This window comes from Grammomys surdaster, unplaced genomic scaffold (assembly GCF_004785775.1).
Source record: "Grammomys surdaster isolate TR1022 unplaced genomic scaffold, NIH_TR_1.0 373, whole genome shotgun sequence".
Lineage (NCBI taxonomy): Eukaryota > Metazoa > Chordata > Mammalia > Rodentia > Muridae > Grammomys > Grammomys surdaster.
Window position 1 is genome coordinate 11,068,022 of NW_021604792.1, and position 25,021 is coordinate 11,093,042.

The 25,021-nt window shown below is 36.8% G+C and overlaps 1 protein-coding gene across 6 annotated transcripts; it reads left to right on the forward strand.

Moving 5' to 3' along the window:
* Nucleotides 1-3,485: 3,485 nt before the first annotated feature.
* Nucleotides 3,486-14,407, forward strand: Klrk1 (killer cell lectin like receptor K1). 6 transcript variants are annotated; one of them, XM_028781062.1, is made up of 9 exons: nt 3,513-3,617; nt 4,896-4,908; nt 6,279-6,386; nt 8,995-9,033; nt 9,667-9,759; nt 10,214-10,249; nt 11,274-11,425; nt 12,021-12,124; nt 13,863-14,407. In XM_028781062.1, exons 3-9 carry the CDS (start codon nt 6,281-6,283, stop codon nt 13,978-13,980), a joined length of 648 nt encoding a protein of 215 aa, XP_028636895.1. In that variant the 5' UTR covers nt 3,513-3,617; nt 4,896-4,908; nt 6,279-6,280; the 3' UTR covers nt 13,981-14,407. The 6 variants fall into 6 exon arrangements, with proteins under 6 accessions (XP_028636893.1, XP_028636895.1, XP_028636896.1 ...); XM_028781060.1 differs by lacking the exon at nt 4,896-4,908 and having other exon boundaries at nt 3,486-3,617; XM_028781063.1 differs by lacking the exons at nt 3,513-3,617; nt 4,896-4,908 and adding an exon at nt 4,697-4,748.
* The last annotated feature ends 10,614 nt before the right edge of the window (nt 14,408-25,021 follow it).

A 25,021-nucleotide genomic window follows, 5' to 3' on the forward strand; every position in this document is an offset into this window, starting at 1 on the left:
GTTGGTGGCCAAGAAAACCATTAATTACATCTTGGTGGTTAATCTCAACTAATAGGAGAGATTTGTAGTCTTTTGTGTTGATGGTTTTTCTCAAGTGACTTGATCCCAGGCATTTCACAAGGATAGCACCTTGTCCAAACAATACCCATACATGAAATTAGACAGCCAAGAATCCACAAATTCTTTTATGGTTTATTCAAAACATATGAAAGGATGTCTTCTGATGACTGTACTGCATCCTCTAGCAATTCCACAAATCAAGAATAATGATGCCCAAATGATGGCTCCCACATGATGGTTGGAGAGTGACCTGTGCTCCGTACTGAAAATGGGAGAATTTTCTTAAACATGGTGTTTCTCTATTTAACTAATATTTTAACCCACCGCACAGGACTCATCTTCTTTTTCTCCTCTTTAAGATTCCTTGCCAGGGCTGAAGAGATGGCTCAATACATAGAGTGCTTGCTGTGTAATCAGAGGATTGGAGTTCACATCCAGCATCTACATTTACAAGTTGGGTGTCCTGACAAAGGCAGTCCCAACTCAGAGGGATTCAATGCCCTCTTTTGCCCTCTACACATAAATAAAATCTATAAAAAATATTGAAAAAATTACTTTCCACATTTTCTTGTTTGGGATGGTTCAGTGTCCAGCTTATCCTCAGCTTCACCAAGGTGTTTATTGTGAAACTTTTCTCTTTACCAGTGTATTTAACTGACTGACTAAGGCTACACATTACTGTTTGAAGTAAAGTCATGGCCTTAAGAAAGTAGTGCTATGGAACTGCCCTCAGGGGTGCAGATAAAAGCCAGCTGTCACTCCTTAGAGTCAAACTCTGGGCAACTTGGAGCCACTATAATAACAAAAGCAGCCTGGCCATCAGCATCACCAGAGCAAGGCATGGGGAGTCTACTTTGACCTGAGCATAGACACACAGTAGTACTTTAGTAAGGAGCATCAACTGATGTGTGGCCTAATAAATACCTGCATCCAGATTTGTCTGTCACATGGAGTGAGTTCTGCTGAACAGCATGCTTGATGAAGCAGCAAGGTTCAGAGCTGCTGCAGGTCTGTGTAGAATTCCAATATGCGGCCCTGGAGTAGGAACTCTTACATGACATTTCTTATCTATTCAAACTCATAAAACTCAGGCTGTTACTGTCCACAGCTCAGGAACAGTCCCCGATAAAGATAAACTCTGATCTTGTCTGAAGTCCTGGGGAAAAAACAAGGTTAGTATGACCTATGGATAGTCTGAAGGATCAGAATTCTTACTGAAAGGTATGTTAAATGGGTGGACATGGCTTGAAGTTTTGCCTCCTGTGAAGGTTTCTGCCAGCTTCACGCACTGAGGCTGAGGGCTTAGCAGCCAATAATGCTGAGCTTCAGATTCATAATTGTGGATGTGATCCAACTGCCTTGCTGGAGCTACTTCCTCAATTTTTTTACATTGTGTGCAAAATGACCTCCTATTTTTTATCTATTCTTGTCTGTATGCTTCCGCTTTTAACTTGCCCATCTCTACTCTCTTATTTGTTTCTCTTAGTTAAAATAGCTTTTCTGTTAAAAAGAAAAGGTTCGTTTATGAGAGGTGTGACCTCCACTTACCTGTGGGTGTAAGAAAGTGTATTTACGATGAAGTTAGGAATTGGGCTGGTATAGATAGCAATAATACCATGGACTCCTCTAAGAACCATGAACTCACTAGCCTTGGGAAACCAGCTGCCTACTTTTCCAGTACTAGACCTGACTTCCATCCTCTTGAGTAGGCCTTACATCTAGTTATGCAGCTGTTAGTTACTGCTGAGATATGAATGCCATTGTGGCACCCTTAGGGATATCGTGCCATCCTGATCATTGTTGTGGTTCATATTTCAGGGAACACTGAGGAAGACAGGTCAGGAGACCGGAGAGCCAGAGGACCCTCAGAGCTGCTGTGAGATTATAGAAATGATAGAAAGCTTCAGTCATGCTAGCTCACAAATATGGCTGACGACACAGGATATGTACAAGTATAACATCTATAGACATTGCTGACACGGAAGAGGGAAATTTCATGGTACTCTACCATAGACAAAGAACTACAGACAACTAAGAAGTGCTGAGATTTGGGGAAGAGAGTCTTCTTTGGAATGAGCCTCTGAATTCATTAACAAATACCAAGTGGTTGATCCTGAAATCAAATAATCAAATACATACATGTAGCATTAAAAACACTAATCAAGTTGTACTTATACATTCATATATACATATATATGTGCATATTAAATAGCTAGATAGATACATAGATAAACAGATAGATAGATAACATTTAAAGAATAACAAAACAGAAGCATTTGATAAAGAAAAAACATAAATTTGAGAGAGAATAAAGGGGGATATGGGGTCATGGGAGAGGTTGAAGTAAAGAATGGGGAAGAGGAAATGATGTAATTATATTTTAACTTAAATTTTAAAATAAAATGGCTTTTTAAAATCAGGTTTTGAAATTCTGTGTATATGAGTACTTTGCCTGCAACTATGTGTGTAAGTGCCCCATGTAGATATCTGATATGTGAGGAGGCCAGAACAGGGTGACACTCCACCCCTCTTCCCACTGAACTGCAATTATATGCTCCAGCATGTGAGTGCTTGGAATTAAGCCAAAGTCCTCTGCAAGCGCTGTAAGTACTCTCAATTGCTGAGTCATCTCTCCAGCATAACAAAATAGAAAACAATAAAAATGGTGCCACCAATTTTTGTTTCTTCAATCGTGGCTTCTTGGATCTTGACTGTGTACTTAACACATATTTAAGATTCTTCTACAACAAAATCTGGAGTATTTATTAAAATTGAAACAAAAATACAAAGCACACTACAAATACTTGACAGCTTTATGAATATTCAGAAGCTTTGTATTTCCTCACGAATGTTTCACAATGCTTTCATTATTATCTTAACTATACATTTAACAAGATAGTTGTTGCTATTAATCTTTCATCTTTAACAATATAATAATACTTGCAAAGTAATATTACACTGTTATGCTAACACTAGTCCTATTAAATGACTATTAAATTATTTTTATTTTCTATGCACATAAACAAATCATCAACCCTTATAGGATTATTACTATGCATTTTTATTTCCATATGTACACATATAGTATATATATGTGTAAGTTTCTGTGTATGTCAAGAAAGATAATTCCCATGGTTCCCACTTAAACATTGCAGCAGATTTGATTCCAATAAAATGAGCAAAAGCTTCTTCACAGGCTGTATAAAACATTTAATTTTTTCTTCTATTAATTTCAAACAGAGATTGAAAACATATTTTATATTTTTTTCTCTTTGATGCCCTAAAAGGCTCTTAGTACTTGACACTTATTCACAAACTGTGATCAAACCTCATTCACCAAATAAGCTAGATTGTGTGTGACAGGAAATATAGCAGTGTTGTAGCTCTGTGGTGTTTCTTTACAGGAAGGTAAAGCTAACCCTATCACATTAGTCTCAGAGATGAAATTACTCAAGCATCTCTACTTTCAGTTCCAATTCTTTTCTGGTGACAAGTCCACATTTTCTAGTTGAGTAGAAGGCTTTGATTCACAAGAAACAGGACCCTTCTCTGCTCAGGTCTGTGAGTGTACATGCTTATACATATATTTCTAAAAACGGTTTTCCAGAAAATAGGAGTGATATGTCAAGTTAGAAAAGTTCTATTTACATGTAAGGTAATTCTAGCTTACATGTTTAAGTAGAAATACTGAAAGTAAATAGTGCTTTGCTTGTCTGAGGTTTTAATATACTCTGTATCACGATATCCGATGTCCAGAATCAGGGCAGTACTACTGAAGAGTAAGAAATTGTGTTTCTGAGATAAATAAGCCCTACCTCTTAAGCAAAACTTATGTTGGGGGATTAGAATGCTGAAGTTTGAATGAGAATTAACACACAAATGAAATAATCTTATGGAAGGTCGATTTGCTTCAGAGATAACACAACTTCACATTCATGAAGAGACAAGTTGTATGCATTTCATTCAATTATCATAATCACATATGAATAGTGCCCATTTAAGAGACCTGAGCACTATATATTAAACATCTTCTCTAGGGGAACACTGCTAGACAATGGAAATTTTACAATATATACAATCTATAAAATTATTTGAATTCTTATGTTATATCATTCAATGTAACAATGAAACATGATGAAAATGGTAACATTTTATTGATGGCAATGGACAGAAGTTTTACTAAAAGATGATGAGAAAATATACAATAGAAACTTATGTGCCTGACATGTATTTACCTTACAAAAAACACTCATCACCAAATAAAAACTACAAAAAGAAAATCTTATGTGCTAAATTTTAATGTCAGGAAACCAAAATGTTTTATTAAATATTTCAATGAAAATAAATTATAAATACTTAATTGATTTTTTTGGTATTTTGAAACAGTGGTTCTTTATTTTACAATAAAAATGTTAATTTATTTTCCTTTGTCTTTGATGAGCTGTTATTTCCATTATTTCATGTTTAAGGAAAGTTTTTCTATATTACACTTGTCTAATCAAATATTTCATCTTACCACAGAAATAGCATAAAAAATCCGTTAGAATTTACCTTGTCTATTTTAAGAGTCCTTTTGCATTATAGAAATTAGGCCACAGCCAGAAGTGGTGTCACATATCTTTAATCTCAGCACTCAGGAAGCAGAGGCAGGCTATCTCTGTAAATCTAAGGCCAGCCTGATCTATAAGGTAAGTTCTAAGATAGCCAGAGCTGCAGAGAGACACATTGTCTTTTTAAAAATGTTAATTAATAAATAACAAAAACTAGAACCTGGATCAATCTCTGAAGTAAATCTCTCAAATTATCACATGATGGCATTGATTCGTGATCGAAAGTCTCATCACCCAGGTATGTTGTATCCATGTGAATGTGTATGTCTACTGCTCTATAATGTTAACCTACCCAGACTCTATAAAAGGCAATGTAAGGCACGGAAAACCACTTACTGTTATTCTTATTATGTTCATTTCCTGTTATATTGCATTTAAAAATTTAGTTTTTTGAGATTGTGAAAAGATTGTTTTTCTTTCCTTCATCATCTACCTACTCCACTGTGAAATCATTTATAACATAGGATGGATTGAAATAATGAAAGGGCATGAGGATTTGGAATCAGAAGAGTTGGGTTTTAATCAAACTTTCCAAGCTTTCCATCTTTAAATTACAGCAGTCCACGATCTCTGTGCATTTTCATTTTTTTTATACTAACAGAAAAATAAATCATGATGGATTTACCTTAGTAGGATTCTAAACTAGGGGCTGGAGAGATGGCTCAGTGGTTAAGAGCACTGACTTCTCTGCCAAAGGTCCTGAGTTCAATTCCAGCAACCACATGGTGGCTCACAACCATCTGCCATGGGATTCGATGCACTCTTCTAGTATGTGTCTGAAGACACCTGCAGTGTACTCATAAAAATAAATCTTTAAAAAAAATAAATTCTAAACTATCCAACTCATGGAATATAGAATTTAAAAGTGCTTCTTATTCTAAAAGTGTTATGAATTACTCATAGATATTATGCTAAATATCTCTGGTATTCAAATTTTTCACTAAACATAATGACTGTACTCTTCAGGTCTTATAATTAAATTATATGAAAACAATGTTTAAGGCTAATATTTAAATCTAAAACAAAATGGATAATATTTTTTTCATTTACACAATGATCAAATTGATGATGGAAATTTTAAGAAAAGAGCAAAATGTTTTTTTCCAACTTGCTTTTTTCAAAGATAAGACTATCATATTTATTCTGAGACTGAGAAATCTACTATTCAGGTCTTTATATGCCCCTGACTCTCAAGGAATTTGGCACACTAGTATTTACTGTTTGTATGCAGTTGACATTATTCATACCAAGGTCATCACACTTTATTTCATTGTTATCATGTCCATAGGATATTGTTTTGATGCCTTTTCTCTTCTGTAGAGATCTCTAGCTTTGATGCTAGACTTCATTGTATACTATAAACTGGTTTATTTCAAAAGTCCATACTATTTTGCTAACTCTAATTCTCCAAGGAATGAGCATTGCCATGTCTGCTAGGAAGTGTAAGCATCTTAATAAGGTAACAAAAAGCAAAGGAACAGTGTGCTGTCTTTTCAAAGACCGCTCATGGGAAGTGCATCCATAGAAACACAAGGTCAAAGTCAGAGACTTATTCTTCAAATGGCAGAAAGTCCGTGAACTTGAATCTGCTTGAATTGCTTTCTGCAGAGATGAGCAAATGTCCTAACTACGACCTCAAGCCAGTAAAGTGGGATATTTCTCAAGGGCAGCAGAAACAAAGATCAGCATTAACTACCATCCAACCTAGAGAAAATGGTACGTCTTAGTTTACATTTGTCTCCTCAAGATGGGCTGAAGTGAATGTGGAAACATTGTTTTTGTCGTTTACAACCATGGCTCCTTTTACCTCCCCAGAGAGGTAAGCTGTATTTGCTCTAAATAATATTAGAACATATAATCAAGTTAGAGGTGATGAGACAATTTTCCATAACAACATATGGTAGACTATAGAAAATAAATTTTAAAAATTATCCAACTATCTTCTTAAGCATGATAAACTCAATAAATTGAGGCAATTTTTAGGGACCTTTATGAATGTGGTGGAGACAATCTGTACTCAAACCATTTCAAGCCAGAATATTATCAGTATTAAAATTTGCAACAATTGATACAAAGGAGGAAACCTGAGTCTGGTGTATTCTCACAAGTCTTCCATCCCAGGACTTGGTAAGCAGAGGCAGGAGAATTTAGAAATGAAGGTTATCTTCAGAAGTAAATGGTTACATGAGACACCATTTCAAGAAATAAGATAGAATAAATAACTTTCAAAGAAAGCCAACAAATTCATCCATAAATTTGGATTACCTTGAAAGACTTGAGGTCCCGGGGAGTGAGGAGGTCTGGTGGGATCTGAGGGGGTGTATTAGGGACATCCTCTTAGAGATGGGGAAGAAGGAATGGGATGAGGAATGGTCAGAGGGCAGACCAGGAGGAAGATGACAACTAAACTGTAAAAAAAAGATTAAAGAATAAAAAAAAAATGTAAATTCAAATAAATGAATAAAATAAAAACTAAGAAATAAATTAACAAAAGTTACATTAAAAAGCTAGTTTTAGTAATTCAATCATGTGATATGTAGTAGCCAAAAGCAAATGCTTATGTAATTGTGTACATGATGTTGAAAAGACATTGAATAAAATTCAATACAAATGTTTATTTTATGAAACTTTGATTTTCAAATTTTTATAACCATAAATGTTGCCTTTAATATATGTATGAACATATAGACACATAGAATATGTATAAATTGCTAATTATATTATTAAATGTCAGAAGAGTTTATTAATGTAATAATTAAAATGTAATAATATTATTCCCACTGTTAAATACTTTTTTGATGTTGCTAATATCTATCACACCAGAGTTTAAAAGCAAAAAGATATAAATCAAAATATTTGAAAATTTACAAATAAATACTTAATAAATGTTAAAATTAGTAATATAATCTGAATGTAGACTTGGTTCAAAATTAACACATAAATGAAAGTAAATTTATTTCATAACTGAAACTATCAACAAGCTAAAATAGAATAAAATTTTATGACCAAAAATTTTAAAAAGGTAAAATAAACATTTATATTAAAAGTAATCTAGAAATTATTGCTTACTTTGAACTGCTAATGAACAAAGAATAAGGCACACATGACAGAAATAGAAACTAATTCAAGGATAAATACAATATTTTACAGATAAAATATTTGCGTGTGTGCACCATTAATGTGATTCTATCAGGATGTCAATACATCATAGCTTAGAATGTTGTATTCTTAAAGAACTCATTTTAAAGATTTGTTAAAAATAATTATTTTTATTTCATTTCTCTCTCTATCTCTGCCTGTGTGTGTGTGTGTGTGTGTGTGTGTGTGTGTGTGTGTGTGTCCAGGTACTCATGGGGCCCAGAAGAGGGGCCAAATCCCAAGTAGCTGGAATCTCAGGTTATTGTGAGCTGGAAATAAAACTTATGGCCTCTCTAAAAGAATCATACTCATTCCTAACTGATGAGGCAATTTTCAGGACCCTTATTTTAAAATGTTAAGGAAGAAATAAAGTGATGTAATCCCCATTCTACTCTGAAAAGGAAATATGTGGTAATATTGTAGGGGTCACTGAATATTCAAGCATGTTATGAAGGTAGGAAAGTTACACCAGTAGGAAATGGGCAGGCTGATTAGCATGTGTATTAAAATGCTAATATATGTAGTGAAGCCATAATTTGCTGATGAAAGCACTTCATGTCAGTGGCAGGACACAAGTTTATTCTATAAGCCATAATATAAAAATTAGTGTTCATTCAACAAAGAATATCTTCTGTAAATTTCATTCCTTCCAAATATCACAAACACAAAATTAATTGGACCAATAAAATAAATATGACATTATTATAAATTCATTTTACTCATATCTAAGATATGAGCCAAGAAAGGAAGCTTGACAAAATTAACCTGGAAAAAATAAGCCATTTCATCTCTCTGAAGGTATCATGAATAAAACAGAAAGAATATCTGAAACATATGTATACAAAATACGTGACAAGGTATGGTGTTGTAGTCACCAACTGAGAAGTATAGAACAAGCCAGTAACTTAATAAAAACAAGAAAAGTCTCATTGAAATAAAAAATACATATTATTTAAACATAAATAAAAATGCCTAACCTTATCATGAAAGGAAATAAAATTATTAAAACAAAAATATTGCATACCAAATTTATAGATAAAAACATGTAAATAATATTCATTGTTGAGGAAGATGCAATGAACCAGGAAATTTTATTTACTTGTGCTACTATAAAATTAGTGTAACATTTGTGTACCAAAAGTTTCAGTCACTAGAATGCATGACACTTGTGCTCTTTATACACTAGGTATCATAAGAGGAAGGTCCCCTATAGAAGAACTCAAAAGTGAGTATGAAAAGTATTACTATTTCTAACGCCAAAACTTAGCATGCTATTAAAACATCTACTGGGAAAGTTAAAAATCTGTTAATAGAGTTTGAGCAGCTATCAGTGAACATGAATAAAAGTATTTACATAATTCGACTTCACTATATGTCAAAATATGGCATGATCCTAGGATGTTGTCCTAACAAAAAGATACAGAATGTTTTACTAATATCTAAAATGCATGTTCTAAAAGCATCTACTATAAAAGTACTCATACATAATAGCTCTTGATTCTACATAGTAAAAAAAAATTTGAGTAGTATGATTTATTCAGGGAACAGAAAATAATGGCATAATTTGTAATCTCACAATCTGAGGCTGGAGGACTGCAAATTTGTGTACAGCCTGACACTACATAGTGAAACTTTGCCTAACAAGGGGGAAAAAATGTTTAGAAAACTTGCAAAGGAGAATGGATTGGAATGGATACCTCACTTTGTACTCTTATATTTGAGTCACTTGAGTGCGTATGCTGCTTGGTCTAAGGAAACGCATTTTCTCTACCTTCTCATAGAGATGCACATTTATACTAAACAGAAAGCCACCTTGGTCTTTCCTTTTGCTCTGACCTCTCCTGTTTTTCATCGACAGTATCTCCATTGTTCGCTGTTCGAGTCCTTGCTGTAGCCATGGCAATTCGCTTCATTGTTACCACAATGATGTGGTTTACCGCTTTCTTAACTTGTAAGTGATAAGACAGATAATCAATCAGGTGTAATGTGTTACCTTAATTAGGCTTCAGACGCACACAGACAATCAGAGAGATGGCTCAGTCAAGTACAGATACTTGCTGTATAAGCCTATGACCTGAATTCCTTCCCCAGAAACCACAGGAAAGGGGAAGGAAGAATTGACTCCACAAAGTTGACCCCTGACCTCCATATTCACTCCCTGGCACAGGGGTATCCTCATGTGCATGCCTGATCGCACATACATGTGGGCACACACACACCACACACACACATATCACAGAGAGAAAGAGAGTTTAAAAAGTGAAAGAAAATACAGAAGCACAGAAACATACAGTAGTAAAAGCAAGAGTGGTTTAAACCATAGCTTTGCTATTCTACAAACATACAAGTCACATTTGTTTACAGTAGAAGTTACTAACTTTTAACAATTATAATTATTTTGATAGTGTTATGCAACAAGCAAGTTCCAGTTTCCTCAAGAGGTAAGTGAATCTTTTTACTATTAAGCACAAATTGCAAACAGCTATGTGTATCAGGATTTAACGCATATTCAAAGACATTCCAAAGAGAGACATGACATAGTCGAATTTTGTGCATAATTGACTGTAAACTTTATTGTTTTTACTGTGAAATTGGTAGAAGAGGGCCAGTTGTGGTATTGTATTCCTTTAAATCCAGCACTTAACATGTTAAGGTAGGAGGATCAGTAATTCACATCCCAGCCTGGCTGTGTAGAAAATTCAAAGCCAGAATGGGTTACATGAGCACCTATCTGGAAACAGTAAACAAAGAATAGTTTTTGCTTCATCTTATTATATTTTATTTTGTTATATTTAGTTGATATCTCTTAGAAGCCTGTTATTATGTAATGAGAAACAGAAAGGAAGGGAATCTGGAGGGAAGGGAAAGTGGGGAGGAACTAGGAGGAGTAAGAGGAAGGGAAATTATTAATCAGGATATATTGCATGAGAAAATAATCTGTTTTCAGTAAAATAATAGAAAGAAAGAAGGAAAAAAAGGAAGAAATGAAAGGAAGGAAAGAAGAAAGAAAGAAAGAAAGAAAGGAAGAAAGAAAGAAAGAAAGAAAGAAAGAAAGAAAGAAAGAGGAAGAAAGAAAGAAAGAAAGAAAGAAAGAAAGAAAGAAAGAAAGAAAGAAAGAAAGAAAGAAAGAGGAAAGAGGAAAGAAAGAAAGGAAGGAAGGAAGAAAGGGAGGGAGGGAGGAAGAGAGGGAGGGAGGGAGGGAGGGAGCGGAAGACAGTGAGAAAGAAACAAACAAGGAGAGAGAGAGAGAGAGAGAGAGAGAGAAAGAAAGAAAGAAAGAAAGAAAGAAAGAAAGAAAGAAAGAAAGAAAGAAATTAATTTTTAGTTTTGGGACCTTCCTTCCTTGATATATAATGATTCAATTATTCAGAATTTTAGAGTTGGAACAGAAAGGTATTTGACTTGCATAGATGAGATCTGCTTCAATAGTCAATTGTGCACAGGATTAATCTAATCTCTTTCTAGAGGGTTACTGCGGCCCATGTCCGAACAACTGGATATGTCACAGAAACAACTGTTACCAATTTTTTAATGAGAACAAAAGCTGGAACCAGAGTCAAGCTTCCTGTTTGTCTCAAAATTCCAGCCTTTTGAAGATATACAGTAAAGAAGAGCAGGTTGAGTATTTAATTCCAGTTAGTTCCAATACTTGAGGAAGGTCACTGGAGTGCAAACCTAGAACACACAACAGGCACCAAGGTGTTCTAATCCTCATTCCAGACAACAGTGATAAAAAATAAGAAAGTAGGACCTGGGGAGACGGCTCAGTGAGTTAGACTTAAGGACCTGAACATGAACTCTACAGCTCCCATTAGGCATTACTGCACATGCTTGTACACCCAGCTCTAGGGTCAGAGGCAGGTAGATCCCAAAAGCTTCTCACTAGACAGCTTAGCTCAAAAGGTGAGTTTTCGCTTCATCGAGGGGCCATGTTTCAAGACAATGAGACATTGAGCAATGGAGAGAGATACATTATGTTTTGTCCTAGCTTCTATGTGCAGGATGAGCAACTGCACACTCATATACATATATACTGCTGATCGCCTCCAGAGACAGAAAAATTAAGAGTGCAAAGATATTCAAGTGCCTATGGTTAAGTGAGAATTACAGAGGCCCTGGGATACTGTCTCCTTGCTCAGTGAGAAGTTGGTGATGTGTTTCTAATGTTCTAGGCATGGATTTCATCTGTCTTTCTCTTCCGGTTTCTCACAGGATTTCTTAAGGCTGATTAAGTCCTATCACTGGATGGGACTAGTCCAGATCCCATCCAATGGCTCCTGGCAGTGGGAAGATGGCTCCTCTCTCTCACCCAACCAGTGAGTCTCTGCCCAGCAGGTCTCAAGGGGGTTGTTCAGCTGTCCCTATGGGCACTCTCTTTTCAGTTTCTTTTTCACAATCTGACACATCATCATATTCTAACAGGATTTGAAAAATTCTTCGACTCTAAATCTAAAGGACAGGGAGAGTGGTGGAGTAGCCAACACGAGCATTAACGGGTGACATAAATTAATTACTACCTGTTAAAATCGAGAAACATCAATCAAATATTACATCAGTTTTTTAGGTAGGAGGCTGAAGCACCACATATTTTCTTTTGTATATTTGTGACTCAAATAATGGAGATAAAACTGACATGCAATAAGCTGTAGCCTTCCATCCCTAGTAGCCTCTTGTCAGTTTTTATGTCCCAGGTACTTTCAAATATGAAGTAGCATATGGCTAGCTGTGGTCATTCTATTTTACAATGAGACAATAGAAATAACAAATGCATGAGGCCACAGAGAAGCTAAATGTCTTTACTTCATCAATACACAGCATTTACACGTAACACATCATAAGGTTGTACCCCCCCCCCAAATAGACACAATTATAGTTTCAACTTAAAAATTAAAAATGATGCTCTAGTGTATTTGGATTCCAACCGACAAAGAGCGGTTCCTAGTAGAATTTCCCTGCAGGGACCAGCTGTATGTTTCTATACCAATAGTATTCTGTACCTTGTCCTTTTAAACAAAGATAACATTGGACCCTTCTCTTTATAGGTTTTAAATTTTACACTGAAGTGACATAATCACTTCCTTGTGTCTTCTATTTCTGACTTTTTCCTGGGAAGGAGAAATTTTATTTATTAATCATGGAATTCCAAACATTAAGACAAAAGTAAAACACATTCACATTCATACATATGCGTCACACATACACCACACCAGTGTGCACATACACACATCACATATACCATACATACATGCACATATATATGTACACACATATATACCACACACATACATGCATATGCATATACAGTTATTCATGCATATACGTGTGCATCTATGTTGAGAATTTTACAATTACTTTTGTTTCTTTACCATATAAAATTTTGTATGCAGCCATCCATGGGAGACTGGCTTCAAACATTGCTCTCTTCATAGATACTGAATTCCATGAATAATTATCATTTTTATACAGAATGATGTAGAACCTGCTTGTATACAGACAATTCTGTATAATTTAAGTCATTTTTATATTGAATATGCCAAGTAGAATCTAAATATTGTATAAACAATTCTCACACTGCATTATTTAGTGAATCAAGGCAAGATGCAAACTGTATGTCCATTATGGGTGTGGGCTTTGTTTTGGTTGTTATCTATAGTCAGTTGTATCTGACAATGGTAACCTATTTACCAACGGAAGACTGCTAATTTTTACACAAAACATTACAGCAATTGAAATTGAAGTTTAATTCTCTGTCCATTTCTAATGTAAATATTTAATATTAAATGAACATTTTGAAGCTTTTTTACTCAGGTACATTTGTAGAGGTTTTAGAATTCTGAGGTGATTATTTTCTGATATAAGCACATTAAGAATGATATTTTTACTTTTATCTTCTGGATTGGCACTATTTTGCATATGTGTTAGGAGGAATATACATGGTTCTAAAAATATTTGAAATATGTTTGAAATTCCCACATTCAAATCCTATAAATAAGATTCTATGTTTATAGCTTTCATTAACCAAGTCTGATTCACATGCCTTTCTCTCTGCTCCAGATTAACACTCGTGGAAATACCGAACGGATCCTGCGCTGTCTATGGCTCGAGCTTTAAGGCCTACACAGAAGACTGTTCAAATCCAAACACATACATCTGCATGAAAAGGGCAGCATAAAAATTTCATTGACCATCTCAGCAACAGCCAGGACAACAGAATTGTTTCAGGGGAAGCAGGGACTAATAAGAGACTGAACATAAGGCGAAAATAAAACAGCGAGTCTGTGCACTCCACAAAATGATTAGTTGGACATACTATGTCCCATAAAACAATGGAAGCCTTTGGGGCCAGGGAACCATGAGACAGGGGGTAGAGGGAGCGGGAGGACCAGGAGTATGGTTGAGACCTATCCAAACCCTGGAAACCTGGTCCTGCCCTACGGGAGGAGGTCATGTTGCCAAGTAGCTTCTCCCCTTATAAGTTCAAGTCCATCAGCACCTGGAATTCCCCCCCCCCAACCCCGGCTATCTGCTACTCAATCCCCAAAGGTTTAAATAGCCCTTTCCCCTCAATTAAATGAGCTATCTCATTCATGATGCCTCCAGAGATTCTAGAGTCTTTTCACTCCTAGTCATTCTTGCCTCACTTCCCGTCTCGGGGTCTGCTGTTGTGATCACTAGCTGATCAGGCCACTACTAGGATATGAAAAAAAGGCAAGGAGGAGCCTCGATTTCAAGATGGAACCAACACCTAGAGGGTCTGTGAGAACTGGAGACGACAGCCATATAGCACACTAGGAGTTTAAACTCCAGCACTATGGAAAACTGCTGGCTGTGTAGGGCCACACCAGAAACCACAGGTAGTCAGCCCAGTGCTAGCAGTGTTGTCGTCTCAGTGATTCAAGAAAACAGCCTGCTGGCTGGGAAAGACAGACAGACGGGACTGTCTGAGAAAGGTCAAGCAGGACTGCTTTTTGAACTTGACAGTCTTATGGCTTTGTTAATTTTTGTGCTTTCTTGAGACTCTTCCATTCTTTCATATGTTTTCCACTTGAGATGACAATGTCTTTTGAAGGCAAGTCACTGTATTTTGAAAGTATATAGCTTGTTTCACTCTACAAGTCAGAAAGGTGGTGCTGGAAGATGTTGCCAGCTCTCCCATTGTTTGGGTGGGATGGATACAGTTTGCAAATGAGGAGATGGATTCCTGGGGCCATAGGTATACGTTATACACTGAATGTTTTTATGCCTCCAAATTTCATATTTAAAAATCCTAACTCCCAGGAGACAGGCATTGGAATATAATGTCTTAAGTCATAAGGGTAAAGCCTTTGTAAGTGGGATTGTCTCTGAAGGAAGCATGCAGGGAGACATCTCTCTCTCTTCTCTTTGCTATAAGAGAATATAGGATAATTCTGATATACAATCTGCGGTTACCACCGTCATCAATTCCCAAGCTTCATAATTGTGAGAAATAGATTTCTGTTGTTTACAGCTTGGTCTGTGGTATTTTATAATAGAACCCCAAATAATCAGAAACTAGAGGGGAAAATAGCTAAGTATTAGGTCTTACTGAAAAATTTAAAAAGAGGACTGAAGAGGTAGCCCAGAGGTTAAGAACACTGATCAAGAGGTTAAGACCTGAGTTCACTTCATAGCACCCATATGACAACTCACAACCACCTGTATCCCCAATTCCAAAATGATACAGCGCCCTCATCTGGCTTCTGCAGTCACCTGCATGGCATGCACACCTTGTACATATATACATGAAGAAAAACACTCACACATAAATTTAAAAAATAAATTTTAATTGGAAAGTTTTATAATATTGTTATATACTATTTTACAACATAGAAGATATTATAAACCAAGAGACAGGTTAAAACGTCTGTAGAATATCACATATAAGTAAGACAGGGAATCACAACAAAAAAGCAACCACAGAAACTGTCTTTCACCTGAGAGATTGTAACAAAATTGTAGTAGCCCTTGGTTTCTCTTTTGAAAGTTTTTGTGAAGCAGTAGAAACATGAGCCTTATCTTTGGGACCATCTCAATGAGGGATTTCCCCAAAGGCTATAAGATTATACAAGGAATAACAAGTAAGATCCACACTTTAGAAAGTAGCTACAAGAATCCTTGCTATCTTTACCTTTAACGAGATGAGGGGAGAGAAAACTTCCATGAAACCTCTGCAGCCATGAAAGGGCTTCCTTTAAGTTTACAGTCTAATGTCTGGTTAGCACTGTTTGCCAGAAAACAAATTTAAAGAAGTCTATGATAAATAACACTCTACCTGTAACAATTTAATTTACGAGTCTAGTGGGTATCCATTTGGCCAAGAGTCACCCAACAACACTTTGTGGGTTTTTTTTGTTTGTTGTTTTGTTTGTTTTTAGAGAACTTCACCTCGGACCTTAAAGATTTCTCATACATAGCCTAAAGAGTAAAATATAAATTGCAGAATAGTGATAGTGAGAGAGGCAGTTAGTTTGCTAACGGCAGTGTTTCAGTATCCAGGGAACCAGGATGATAGGTACAATTCTGATTTATTGAATAGTTAAAGAAAGTTAGCCCTACACTACAAGAAAAACATTACAGAGAATTTCTGTGTTCCAGACATGTACTCAATCTGAAAATGAAAAGAGAAATCAATAAAATTCCACTTGCTTCCAAGAGCTCAATATAGACTTCAATAAAATATAAAATCCACACTAGAATGCAAGGCAGTCTGATATAACAGGCCACAGGGGAAGAAATTCTTGTTGTGATAGCAGTGTGAGTAGCTTTACCAGAACCAAAGGTTTTGAAAAACATTTCTAATAAAGAAACATTGTGGCAAAAGTGTAACTAATTTACGTACATTTCATCTTGTGCTTAGGAAACAACTTGATATTTCTGTGGTTACCGTCTCCAGGTTAGTTCAAAGAGTGTTATACTTGGTCAAGAAATGGAGTTAGTTTTGCAATGTAAACAGGTTCCATTGTGCCTAGGGGAAGGGCAACTTACCACTTGGTGGTTATGTTTAAATGTTTGAGAGTCCCAGGTAAGTGACTCACAGGCATGAAGGCAGCTGCCATTAGAACAGTTATGTGGGACTGTAGAAATCCTGGGGTGTTCGGCCATGCCTCCAGACCCAGAGATCTAACATGTAGTGGGTCACGTAAGGCACAGGTAGAGGGCGTGAAACAGGTCTCTGCCTCAAGATTTACATATTACCTAAAGGCCCTAGCCCCTCCCTTTTCCCCCTGCTCCCCAATATAAGCAATCCCCTCCTGGTATTTTGTGGGAGAGCACCACCATTCAGATACATCACCATGGCAATAAAACTTCTATATCTTCAATTCCACGTGTCTCCTGGGACTCTAGACTCTCTTTGTGTAAGTGGGGAAAGCCTCTCCCCACACTCCATGCTCCAGTCATCTGCGGGGTTCTCTCCTCTGTAGCAGCAGTCCCTGTACCCTCTCCTGGGCTATCCCCAGAACTCAGCCGCAGCTGCCAGGCGTGCGGGGTCCCCGCTCTCCCCGACCCAGCCGTATGCTCCCTCTTTCCTCTGCAACCGCAGATCCCGGGACGGAGTCAGTCGAGGGGCACGGGTGAGCCCTGACCCGCCCTGCGCCCCCACCCCCAGTGAGCGTGGGTGCGCACTGACCCCGCCCGCGCCCCATGCAAGTTTTGAACCACAGAGTTTAAAGCATTGCTCAATTTCCAACACTATATGAAGAAGCTGTTCTGAGATATTAGGGCTTCTTACAGGCCCAGATCAAGAGAGCAAACACTTACTTGCCAATCATGTTCTCTTTAGTTCCAACCTGATATTCCATGGAAAGATTGGAAAGGAGCAGTTGAACACTGAGCATATCTACCCTCTATGTATCACAGAAGTGCAGGGCCTGCAAAGGTCTAGGGCTTCAAGGAAACTCTAGAGAGGACCCTCTGATGCTATAGAAGTCAAAAGCCCTGGATCCAAGAGTCCTGATGCACAGAGATCAGTACTGGCCCTAGAAAGTCACGCAGAGACCAGCAGTATCAAAGGCAAAAGGGAGTTTTACTGAAGCATGATCAAACCAGCAAGAATAGAAGTCTCACAATTTAGCATCTTTCTTCAAAGTGCTTATGATAGTAGGAAGGAAAAACAGGGCAAGAGTTGGGGTGATGGTGTTTTATGGTATCTGTCCTGGTCATCTTGGTCTGTCTGTCAGTATTGACACTACTTTGGAGCTTTCTCAGAATCCTCCATGTGGTGTTATGGCAAAAGCAAATCTGTTGCTTAGCTTCCCTCCTCCTTCTGAAAATGCTCACCAATCTTAAGAATCTATTGTTCTTAAGATACAAAGTAATTGTAGGAAATAAAAGTCCAGGCTTGCAGTGTATGCCTTTAATTCCGTACCAGAACAAGCAGGTTTCTGTGAGTTTGAGGGCCAGCCTTGTCGTGATTCAAAACCAGCCAAGGCTACATAGTCAAACTCTTTTTCATAAAAAAATTAAAACAATTAAAAATAAATTCAAAAAAAAAAAACCAGGAGAGATCAAAACCAAGAAAGAGAAACAAGATGGCATCAGAAGGAAACTGTATTTAGCTAGCTAGTCCCTGAGATATCCAGCATCTTCTTTCCCTGATTTTTTTTTCCTGAGTATAGGACAGTGATTTGTTTCTCTTTGAGAACAGACACAAAACAATGTAGTGTCCTGATCTAGGACCAAGGTAAAGACAAGTGGTCAGTGCAAAGCATTCAAACATGATGATTCTTCAACACCACTTTGGAACCTTGCACCCTAAGCTACCCTATTTGTTCTAGTCTTAGGAAAAGGAACTCAGCTGCTCTTAGGGAAAAACACAGAATCCCAGACTGTCCAGACTACTCTGATAGCAGTTAGAGCTATCTGCTTCTAGAAATGAAGCAGGAAACTGCCTTGTGGCTTGGACGCAGCTGTGGTACATAGTAGAAGACCACAGCTGGCAAACAGGAAATTGATTCACACCCAAGATCTCACTGATACTAGGCAGCTCTCTCAGAGATGGGGGAAAAGCTCACCCACCTGCAGGCTTCACCCACTTCACCCACAGACTTCAAAAGGAAATCCTTGAAAATTAGATAGAGATGGGCCAGATACATTTTAAACAGGGGACTGAAAAGCAAGGATTGACACTTTAAAAAGTTGAAGCAGAAATTGTGGCAATCAGCATGACTGTAGAAGACATTACCATGGATATGTGGAATGTGTAAGAAGCATGAAACAGATATACACAGAAAAGACAAGTCACTGGGTGAATGTCTTGCCTCATGAACTCTCTCCTAAAGCTCAATTCTGCTGTCTTAAGACTAGCATTTAGCAGTTAAAAGTACTGGCTGTTCTTCCAGAGGATAAATGTTCACTTTCTAGTACCCACATGGCCCCTCACAATTGTCTATAACTCTAGTCCTAGGCGATCTGACACCTTCACAGAAACATACATTCAGGCAAAACACCAATGCACATAAGTACTAAAACCTAGATGTTTAGAGAACTCCAGTATCAGCTAGTAACATCAAAATAATAGTGTACCAAGGTGAAGCAAGAACTCTGACAGACACAGGAAGTTCCAAATATTATTGATATGTGAAATGTGAAGGTATCCTATAGTTTGCTTTTAAGTTGAACAAAGCAAATTTGAAGCGTTGCAACCTTTTAGATGATGAATAATTCTTTAAAAGTTGTATAAAATCTAAATGTAGAGGCATCATCAATCTCTTCTATTTTATATTTGTCTGTAGCTTCTTTCTAATTACATCAATAATTATGAGTATGTAAATTTTCTGTCTTTTTTCTAGAATAATCCAGTATTACATATTGCTAGTCAACTGCCTTCTACCTTTCAATCACTGTAATTTACTGCCATGGTATAATAGAACTTAATGATAGTCTTGGATTTCAACTCATGCCACAGAACCAGTGTTTTGTTATCAAATGTTTAGCTTTATAATCCTACATTTTGCTCTTAGACGATGTCTTTTTAATTTATTTTAGTTTTGTGCAGAACTCAGCTTTTGTTATTAACACATTTAATTTTTATTTGCAGATCCATAAACAAAGAAATTTAAGAATTCATATGCAGTAAGTTATTTTTTTAAAAAAACCACAAATACTCAGTGGTTAAACTGTAGAACTACAGGGAAATCTTAGTATTGTGATGCTATAATAACTTAGTAAAAATCAAACTGAAGGCAAGAAAGAAATATAATTTTCAGAGAGGCGATGTCATATAATATCAGCAAACCTAAGATTAATATCATTGTACTCTCAGAATGCAATGACACATGACCCTCTGAAATCAGAGACATATCTGCCCAAACTAGAAAAAGGTATACCCGGTATAGAATATAGGGATACTATCAGAGAAGAGGCAGCTGGAAAAGAAGTTCCATTAGTTCTGTGTGTGGCCAAAGGTCTTGGGTTTACCTACAAACTCCATAAACATGGAGCACACCCAACATGGGCTATGTTAACATTAAAATTCCCATGGTCAATCCACTGGTTCATCTAACCCATAACCCTCTCTATCCTCAGAAATAGGAAAGGTTGAATCTGAATTTCCATGGGACAACCATACACAGAAACTAAGGACACAGGAACATTTGTGATCTGAATATGGTTATTACCTTATTGGTTGTTTAATGGATATATGAATATATAAAGAAATCAAATGTACCCTTTGAATATATGCCCATTGGTACATGTAAATTATGCTTAATTAAGTTGAGAAAGAACTGTTTTATAATTTTATGTTGGTAACTCTTTAGGAAATGAAAGTATTTGAAGTCTATTTCCCAGTATCTCAAAAACTGTCAAATGCATAGTGTCTAACAAAATGTCTAATAAATGTCTAATAAAAGTAAGTCATTTCTGTCAAAACCAAAAAAAAAGGGTGGTGTTCTAGGAGAGCTACAACATAAGCAAAGAGATTGAGAACCCTTGCTCATGGATTGGAAGAGTCATCACTGTTAAGGTTTCTTTATTTAATAATACACACTGGCTATGCAACTTTATTGTATATGAACTTGAGACTATTGGGGGTGCCTTTTTAGCCTCTTCCTTTGGTCTGTCTGTTTTAATATTTACAAATGTATCCTCCCACTTAATTGATGCTGTTGTTGATCATGGTTGTACCGTCTCAGGTTGCTTAATCACTGAGGCTACATTTACATATTATCTCTGTCAAGTGGCTCAGTTCCACCAAATATATCCCTAGGTTTCTAAAGGGAACAGTTTATTCTTCAAAAAAAAAAAAAGTTAGTAAAAAATGCTCAAAAAATCAATGTCTTTATATGCTTATCTAATTTTCTATCTTTCAGTTGGTCCTTACATATGTTTCTAATAGCTTTTTAAGTTTTATTTCTAAATATTTTGTCTTATTCTTTGCTGTAAGTGAAGATTTTCATCTATTATGTCTTCCCAACTGGTTACTATTGATGTAAGCCAGTGCTATTTGGTTTCGGCATATTAATTTCATTCAGGTAATCTGCTAACTTACTGAGGTATCATTGGTTACATTACATTTATCAGTGACTTAGTCTGATTGTTTACATGTGATCTCTACTGTACAAATACTCCCAGGTTTCTATTTTTAAATTGATCATTTTATTCCTTTATATTTCAAATGATATACCCTTTCCCAGTTACCCCTCCACAAACTCCCTATCCTATTCCCTCTCTCTCCCATCCCCTTTGCTTCTATGAGGGTGCTCCTCCACCCACTCACCCACTCCCACCTCACTGCTCTAGCATCCCCCTTTGCTAGGGCATCAAGCTGCCACAGGACCAAGGGCCTCCCCTCCCATTGATGCCAGATAAGGCCATCCTTTGCTACATATGCAGGTGGAGCCTTGAATCCCTCCATGTATACTCTATGGTTGATGGTTTAGTCTCTGGGAGCCTGAGATGGTTTGGTTAGTTGATATTGTTCTTCCTATAAGGTTGCAATCCCCTTCAGCTCCTTCAGTCCTTCCCCTAACCCTTCCACTGGGGTCTCAGTCTTAGTCTGATGATTGGCTGTGAGTATCTGCATCTGTATTGGTTAGATGCTGGTAGAACCTCTCAGGGAACAGCCATACCAGGTTCTTGTCAGCAAGCACTTCTTGGAAACAGCAATAATGTCAGGGTTTGGTATCTGCAGATGGGATGGATCCCTAGGTGGCTGGTCTCTGGATGGCCTTTCCTTCAGTCTCTGTTCTAGTTTTTATCTCTGTCTTTCCTTTGGACAGGAACATTTCTGGGTTAACAATTTTGAGATGGGTGTATAGCCTCACCACACAAGTGGGGGCTGTTCATATCTACTGAAGGTGGTATCTACAGGTTCTATCTCTCCTTTGCTTCATATTTTGGCTAAAATCATCCCAGTTGAGTCTTGGGAGCCTCTCGATTCCCTGGCACCTGGAACTTTCTAGTGGTGATCCCCAGTTCCCAATCCCCAATTTCTACATATTTCTATTTGATTTCCTGATCATCTCTACTTCTCTCCTGCCCCTTCTAGTACCCAATTCTGCCCATTTTCCTTCCTCTTCCTCCTTCCCTCCCAGGTTTCTCCATCCTTCTACCTCCAGTGATTATTTTGCCCCACATTCTATATAGGATTGAAGCATCCACACTTTGGTTTTCTTTCCTCTTAAGCTCCATATGGTCTGTGGGTTGTACCCTGGGTATACTGAGCTTTGGGGCTAATATCCTCCTATCAGTGAGTACATACCATGCCTATTCTTTTATAACTGGGTTATATCACTCAGGGTGATATTTTCTAGTTCCATCCATTTGTCTCTGAATTTCTTAAAGTCATTATTTTTAATAGCAGAGTGGTACTCCATTGTGTAAATTTTCTGTATCCATTCTACTGTTGAAGGACATCTGGGTTGTTTCCAGTTTCTGGCTATTTAAAATAAGGCTGCTACAAACATAGTGGAGCATATGTCCTTGTTATGTGTTGGAGCATCATATGCTCAGAAGTGGTATAGCTGGGTCCTCAGGTTGGGAAGGAGGAAGTCAAGATATCACTATTTGCAGATCATATGTTAGTATACATTAGTGACACCAAAAATTCTACCAAAGAAATCCTACAACTGATAAACAACTTTAACAAAATGTCTGGATATAAAATTAACTCTAACAAATCATTATCCTTCCTCTACTCAAGGGATATACTAATTGAGAAAGAAATTAGGGAAAAGACACCCTTCTCAATAGTCACAAATAATATAAAATATCTTGGTGTAACTCTAACCAAGCAAGTGAAAGATCTATATGACAAGAACTTCAAGTCTCTGAAGACATCAAAGACTTCAGGAGATGATAAGATCTCCCATGCTTATTGATTGGAAAGATTAACATAGTTTTGGCTATCTAACCAAAAACAATCTACAGATTCAATGCAATCCCCATCAAAATTCTAACTCAATTCTTCACAGAGATAGAAAGAGCAATTCAGAAATTCATCTGGAGTAACAAAAAATCCAGGATAGCAAAAACTATTCTCAACAATAAAAGAACTTCTGGGGAAATCACCACCCCTGACCTCAAGCTGTACTACAGAGCAATAGTGATAAAAACTACATGGTATTGGTATAGAGACAGGAAGGTATATCAATGGCATATAACTGAAGTCCCAGAAATAAACTCATACACCTATGATCAACTGGTCTTTGACAAAGGAGCCAAAACCAACCAGTGGAGAAAAAAAACAGCATTTTCAACAAATGGTGCTGTTTCAACTGGCAATCAGCATGGGGAAGAATTCAAATTGAGATCTATTCATATTCCTTTTACAAAGCTCAAGTCTAAATGGATCAAGGACCACTACATGAAACCAAGTACGAACGCTGAATCTAATAGAAGAGAAAGTGAGCCTTGAACACATCAGCACAGAGGAAAGTTTCCGAAACAGAACACCAATGGCTCATGCTCTAAGATCAACAATCAACAAATGGGACCTCAAAAAATTGAAAAGATTCTGTAAGGCAAAGGACACTGTCAATAGGCCAAATTGACAACCCACAGACTGGAAAAAGATCTTTATTAACCCTACATCCAATAGAGAGCTAATATCCAATATATACAAGGAATTCAATTAGTTAAGACTCCAGAGAACCATATAACCCTATTAAAAATAGGGTACAGAGATAAACAGAGAATTCTCAACTAAGAAATCTCGAATGGCCAAGAAGAAGTCCCTAAAAAAATGTTCAATAACCTTAGTTATCATGGAAATGCAAATCAAAACGACCCTAATATCCATCTCACTCCAATCAGAATGGCTAAGATAAAAAATGCAGGTAACAGCAGATACTGGCAAGGATGTAGAGAAATAGGAACACTCCTCTGTTGATGGTGAGACTACAAACTGGTAAAACCACTCTAGAAATCAATCTAGTGGTTCCTCAGAAAATTGGAAATAGTTCAGTTTTCTATTTTTATCTTTATAACCACTTATTCTAGCCAGGTTATATTTAGCTGATACCACTATAATCATACAAATGAAGTGTGAAAAAAATTACTCTCTGTGCTATTTTCTTGGCCCTACTGGAAATGCCCAAGGGATGAGATTGCCACCAAGACCCTTACTGGGCTAGGGTCATGTGAAAGATTCCCCTGAGCTACAAAATCCATGTTCATTACACAGATGACAAAAAAAGATGTCAGCTCCTGCAGAGTGTTCTTCAGTCTTTCTTCCTTACACAATCTGCTCAACAGGGCTGTTACCAGTACTGTCACTGGGTCCTTCTAGATCAACTGAAGAGATAGAAAATGCTTAATAATATCTTATAATCTAGCCTTTTACACAATATACTCTGTTTTCTGTTCAATTGCTTTGTCATGGTTTTTCTCATGGATATATTATAGAAGAAAATTACTCAGTACTATATTGGTGTGGATCTTGCAAGTTGGTCACAATGCATAATTTACTAAGATTTTAACTTTTCCTAGAAAATACATACTGAAATCAAGTAATCTATCATTTTTTTACAGGTTATTTTTTGGACTGTTCTCAATTGTATAGATGCAGAAAAGGCCTCTGACAAAGTTCAATTTCCCATCAAAGTACAAACCCTAGATAAATCAGAAATATCAGGAGCACACTTCAATATAATATGTCTTAATATATTATAAACCTATGGCCAAAATGATAATAAATGGAGATTAAACTGATGTTATTTCACTCAAAATCAAGAATGGTACAAGGCACTTTA

What these genes read in the sequence shown, in the direction of transcription:
- Klrk1 (XM_028781059.1), top strand. Translation starts at nt 4,869, where the DNA reads ATGATGGCATTGATTCGTGATCGAAAGTCTCATCACCCAG. An exon ending in CCCTATAGAAGAACTCAAAA is followed by an intron (nt 9,034 to 9,666) that starts GTGAGTATGAAA and finishes TTTCATCGACAG; the next exon opens with TATCTCCATTGTTCGCTGTT. An exon ending in AGTTCCAGTTTCCTCAAGAG is followed by an intron (nt 10,250 to 11,273) that starts GTAAGTGAATCT and finishes ATCTCTTTCTAG; the next exon opens with AGGGTTACTGCGGCCCATGT.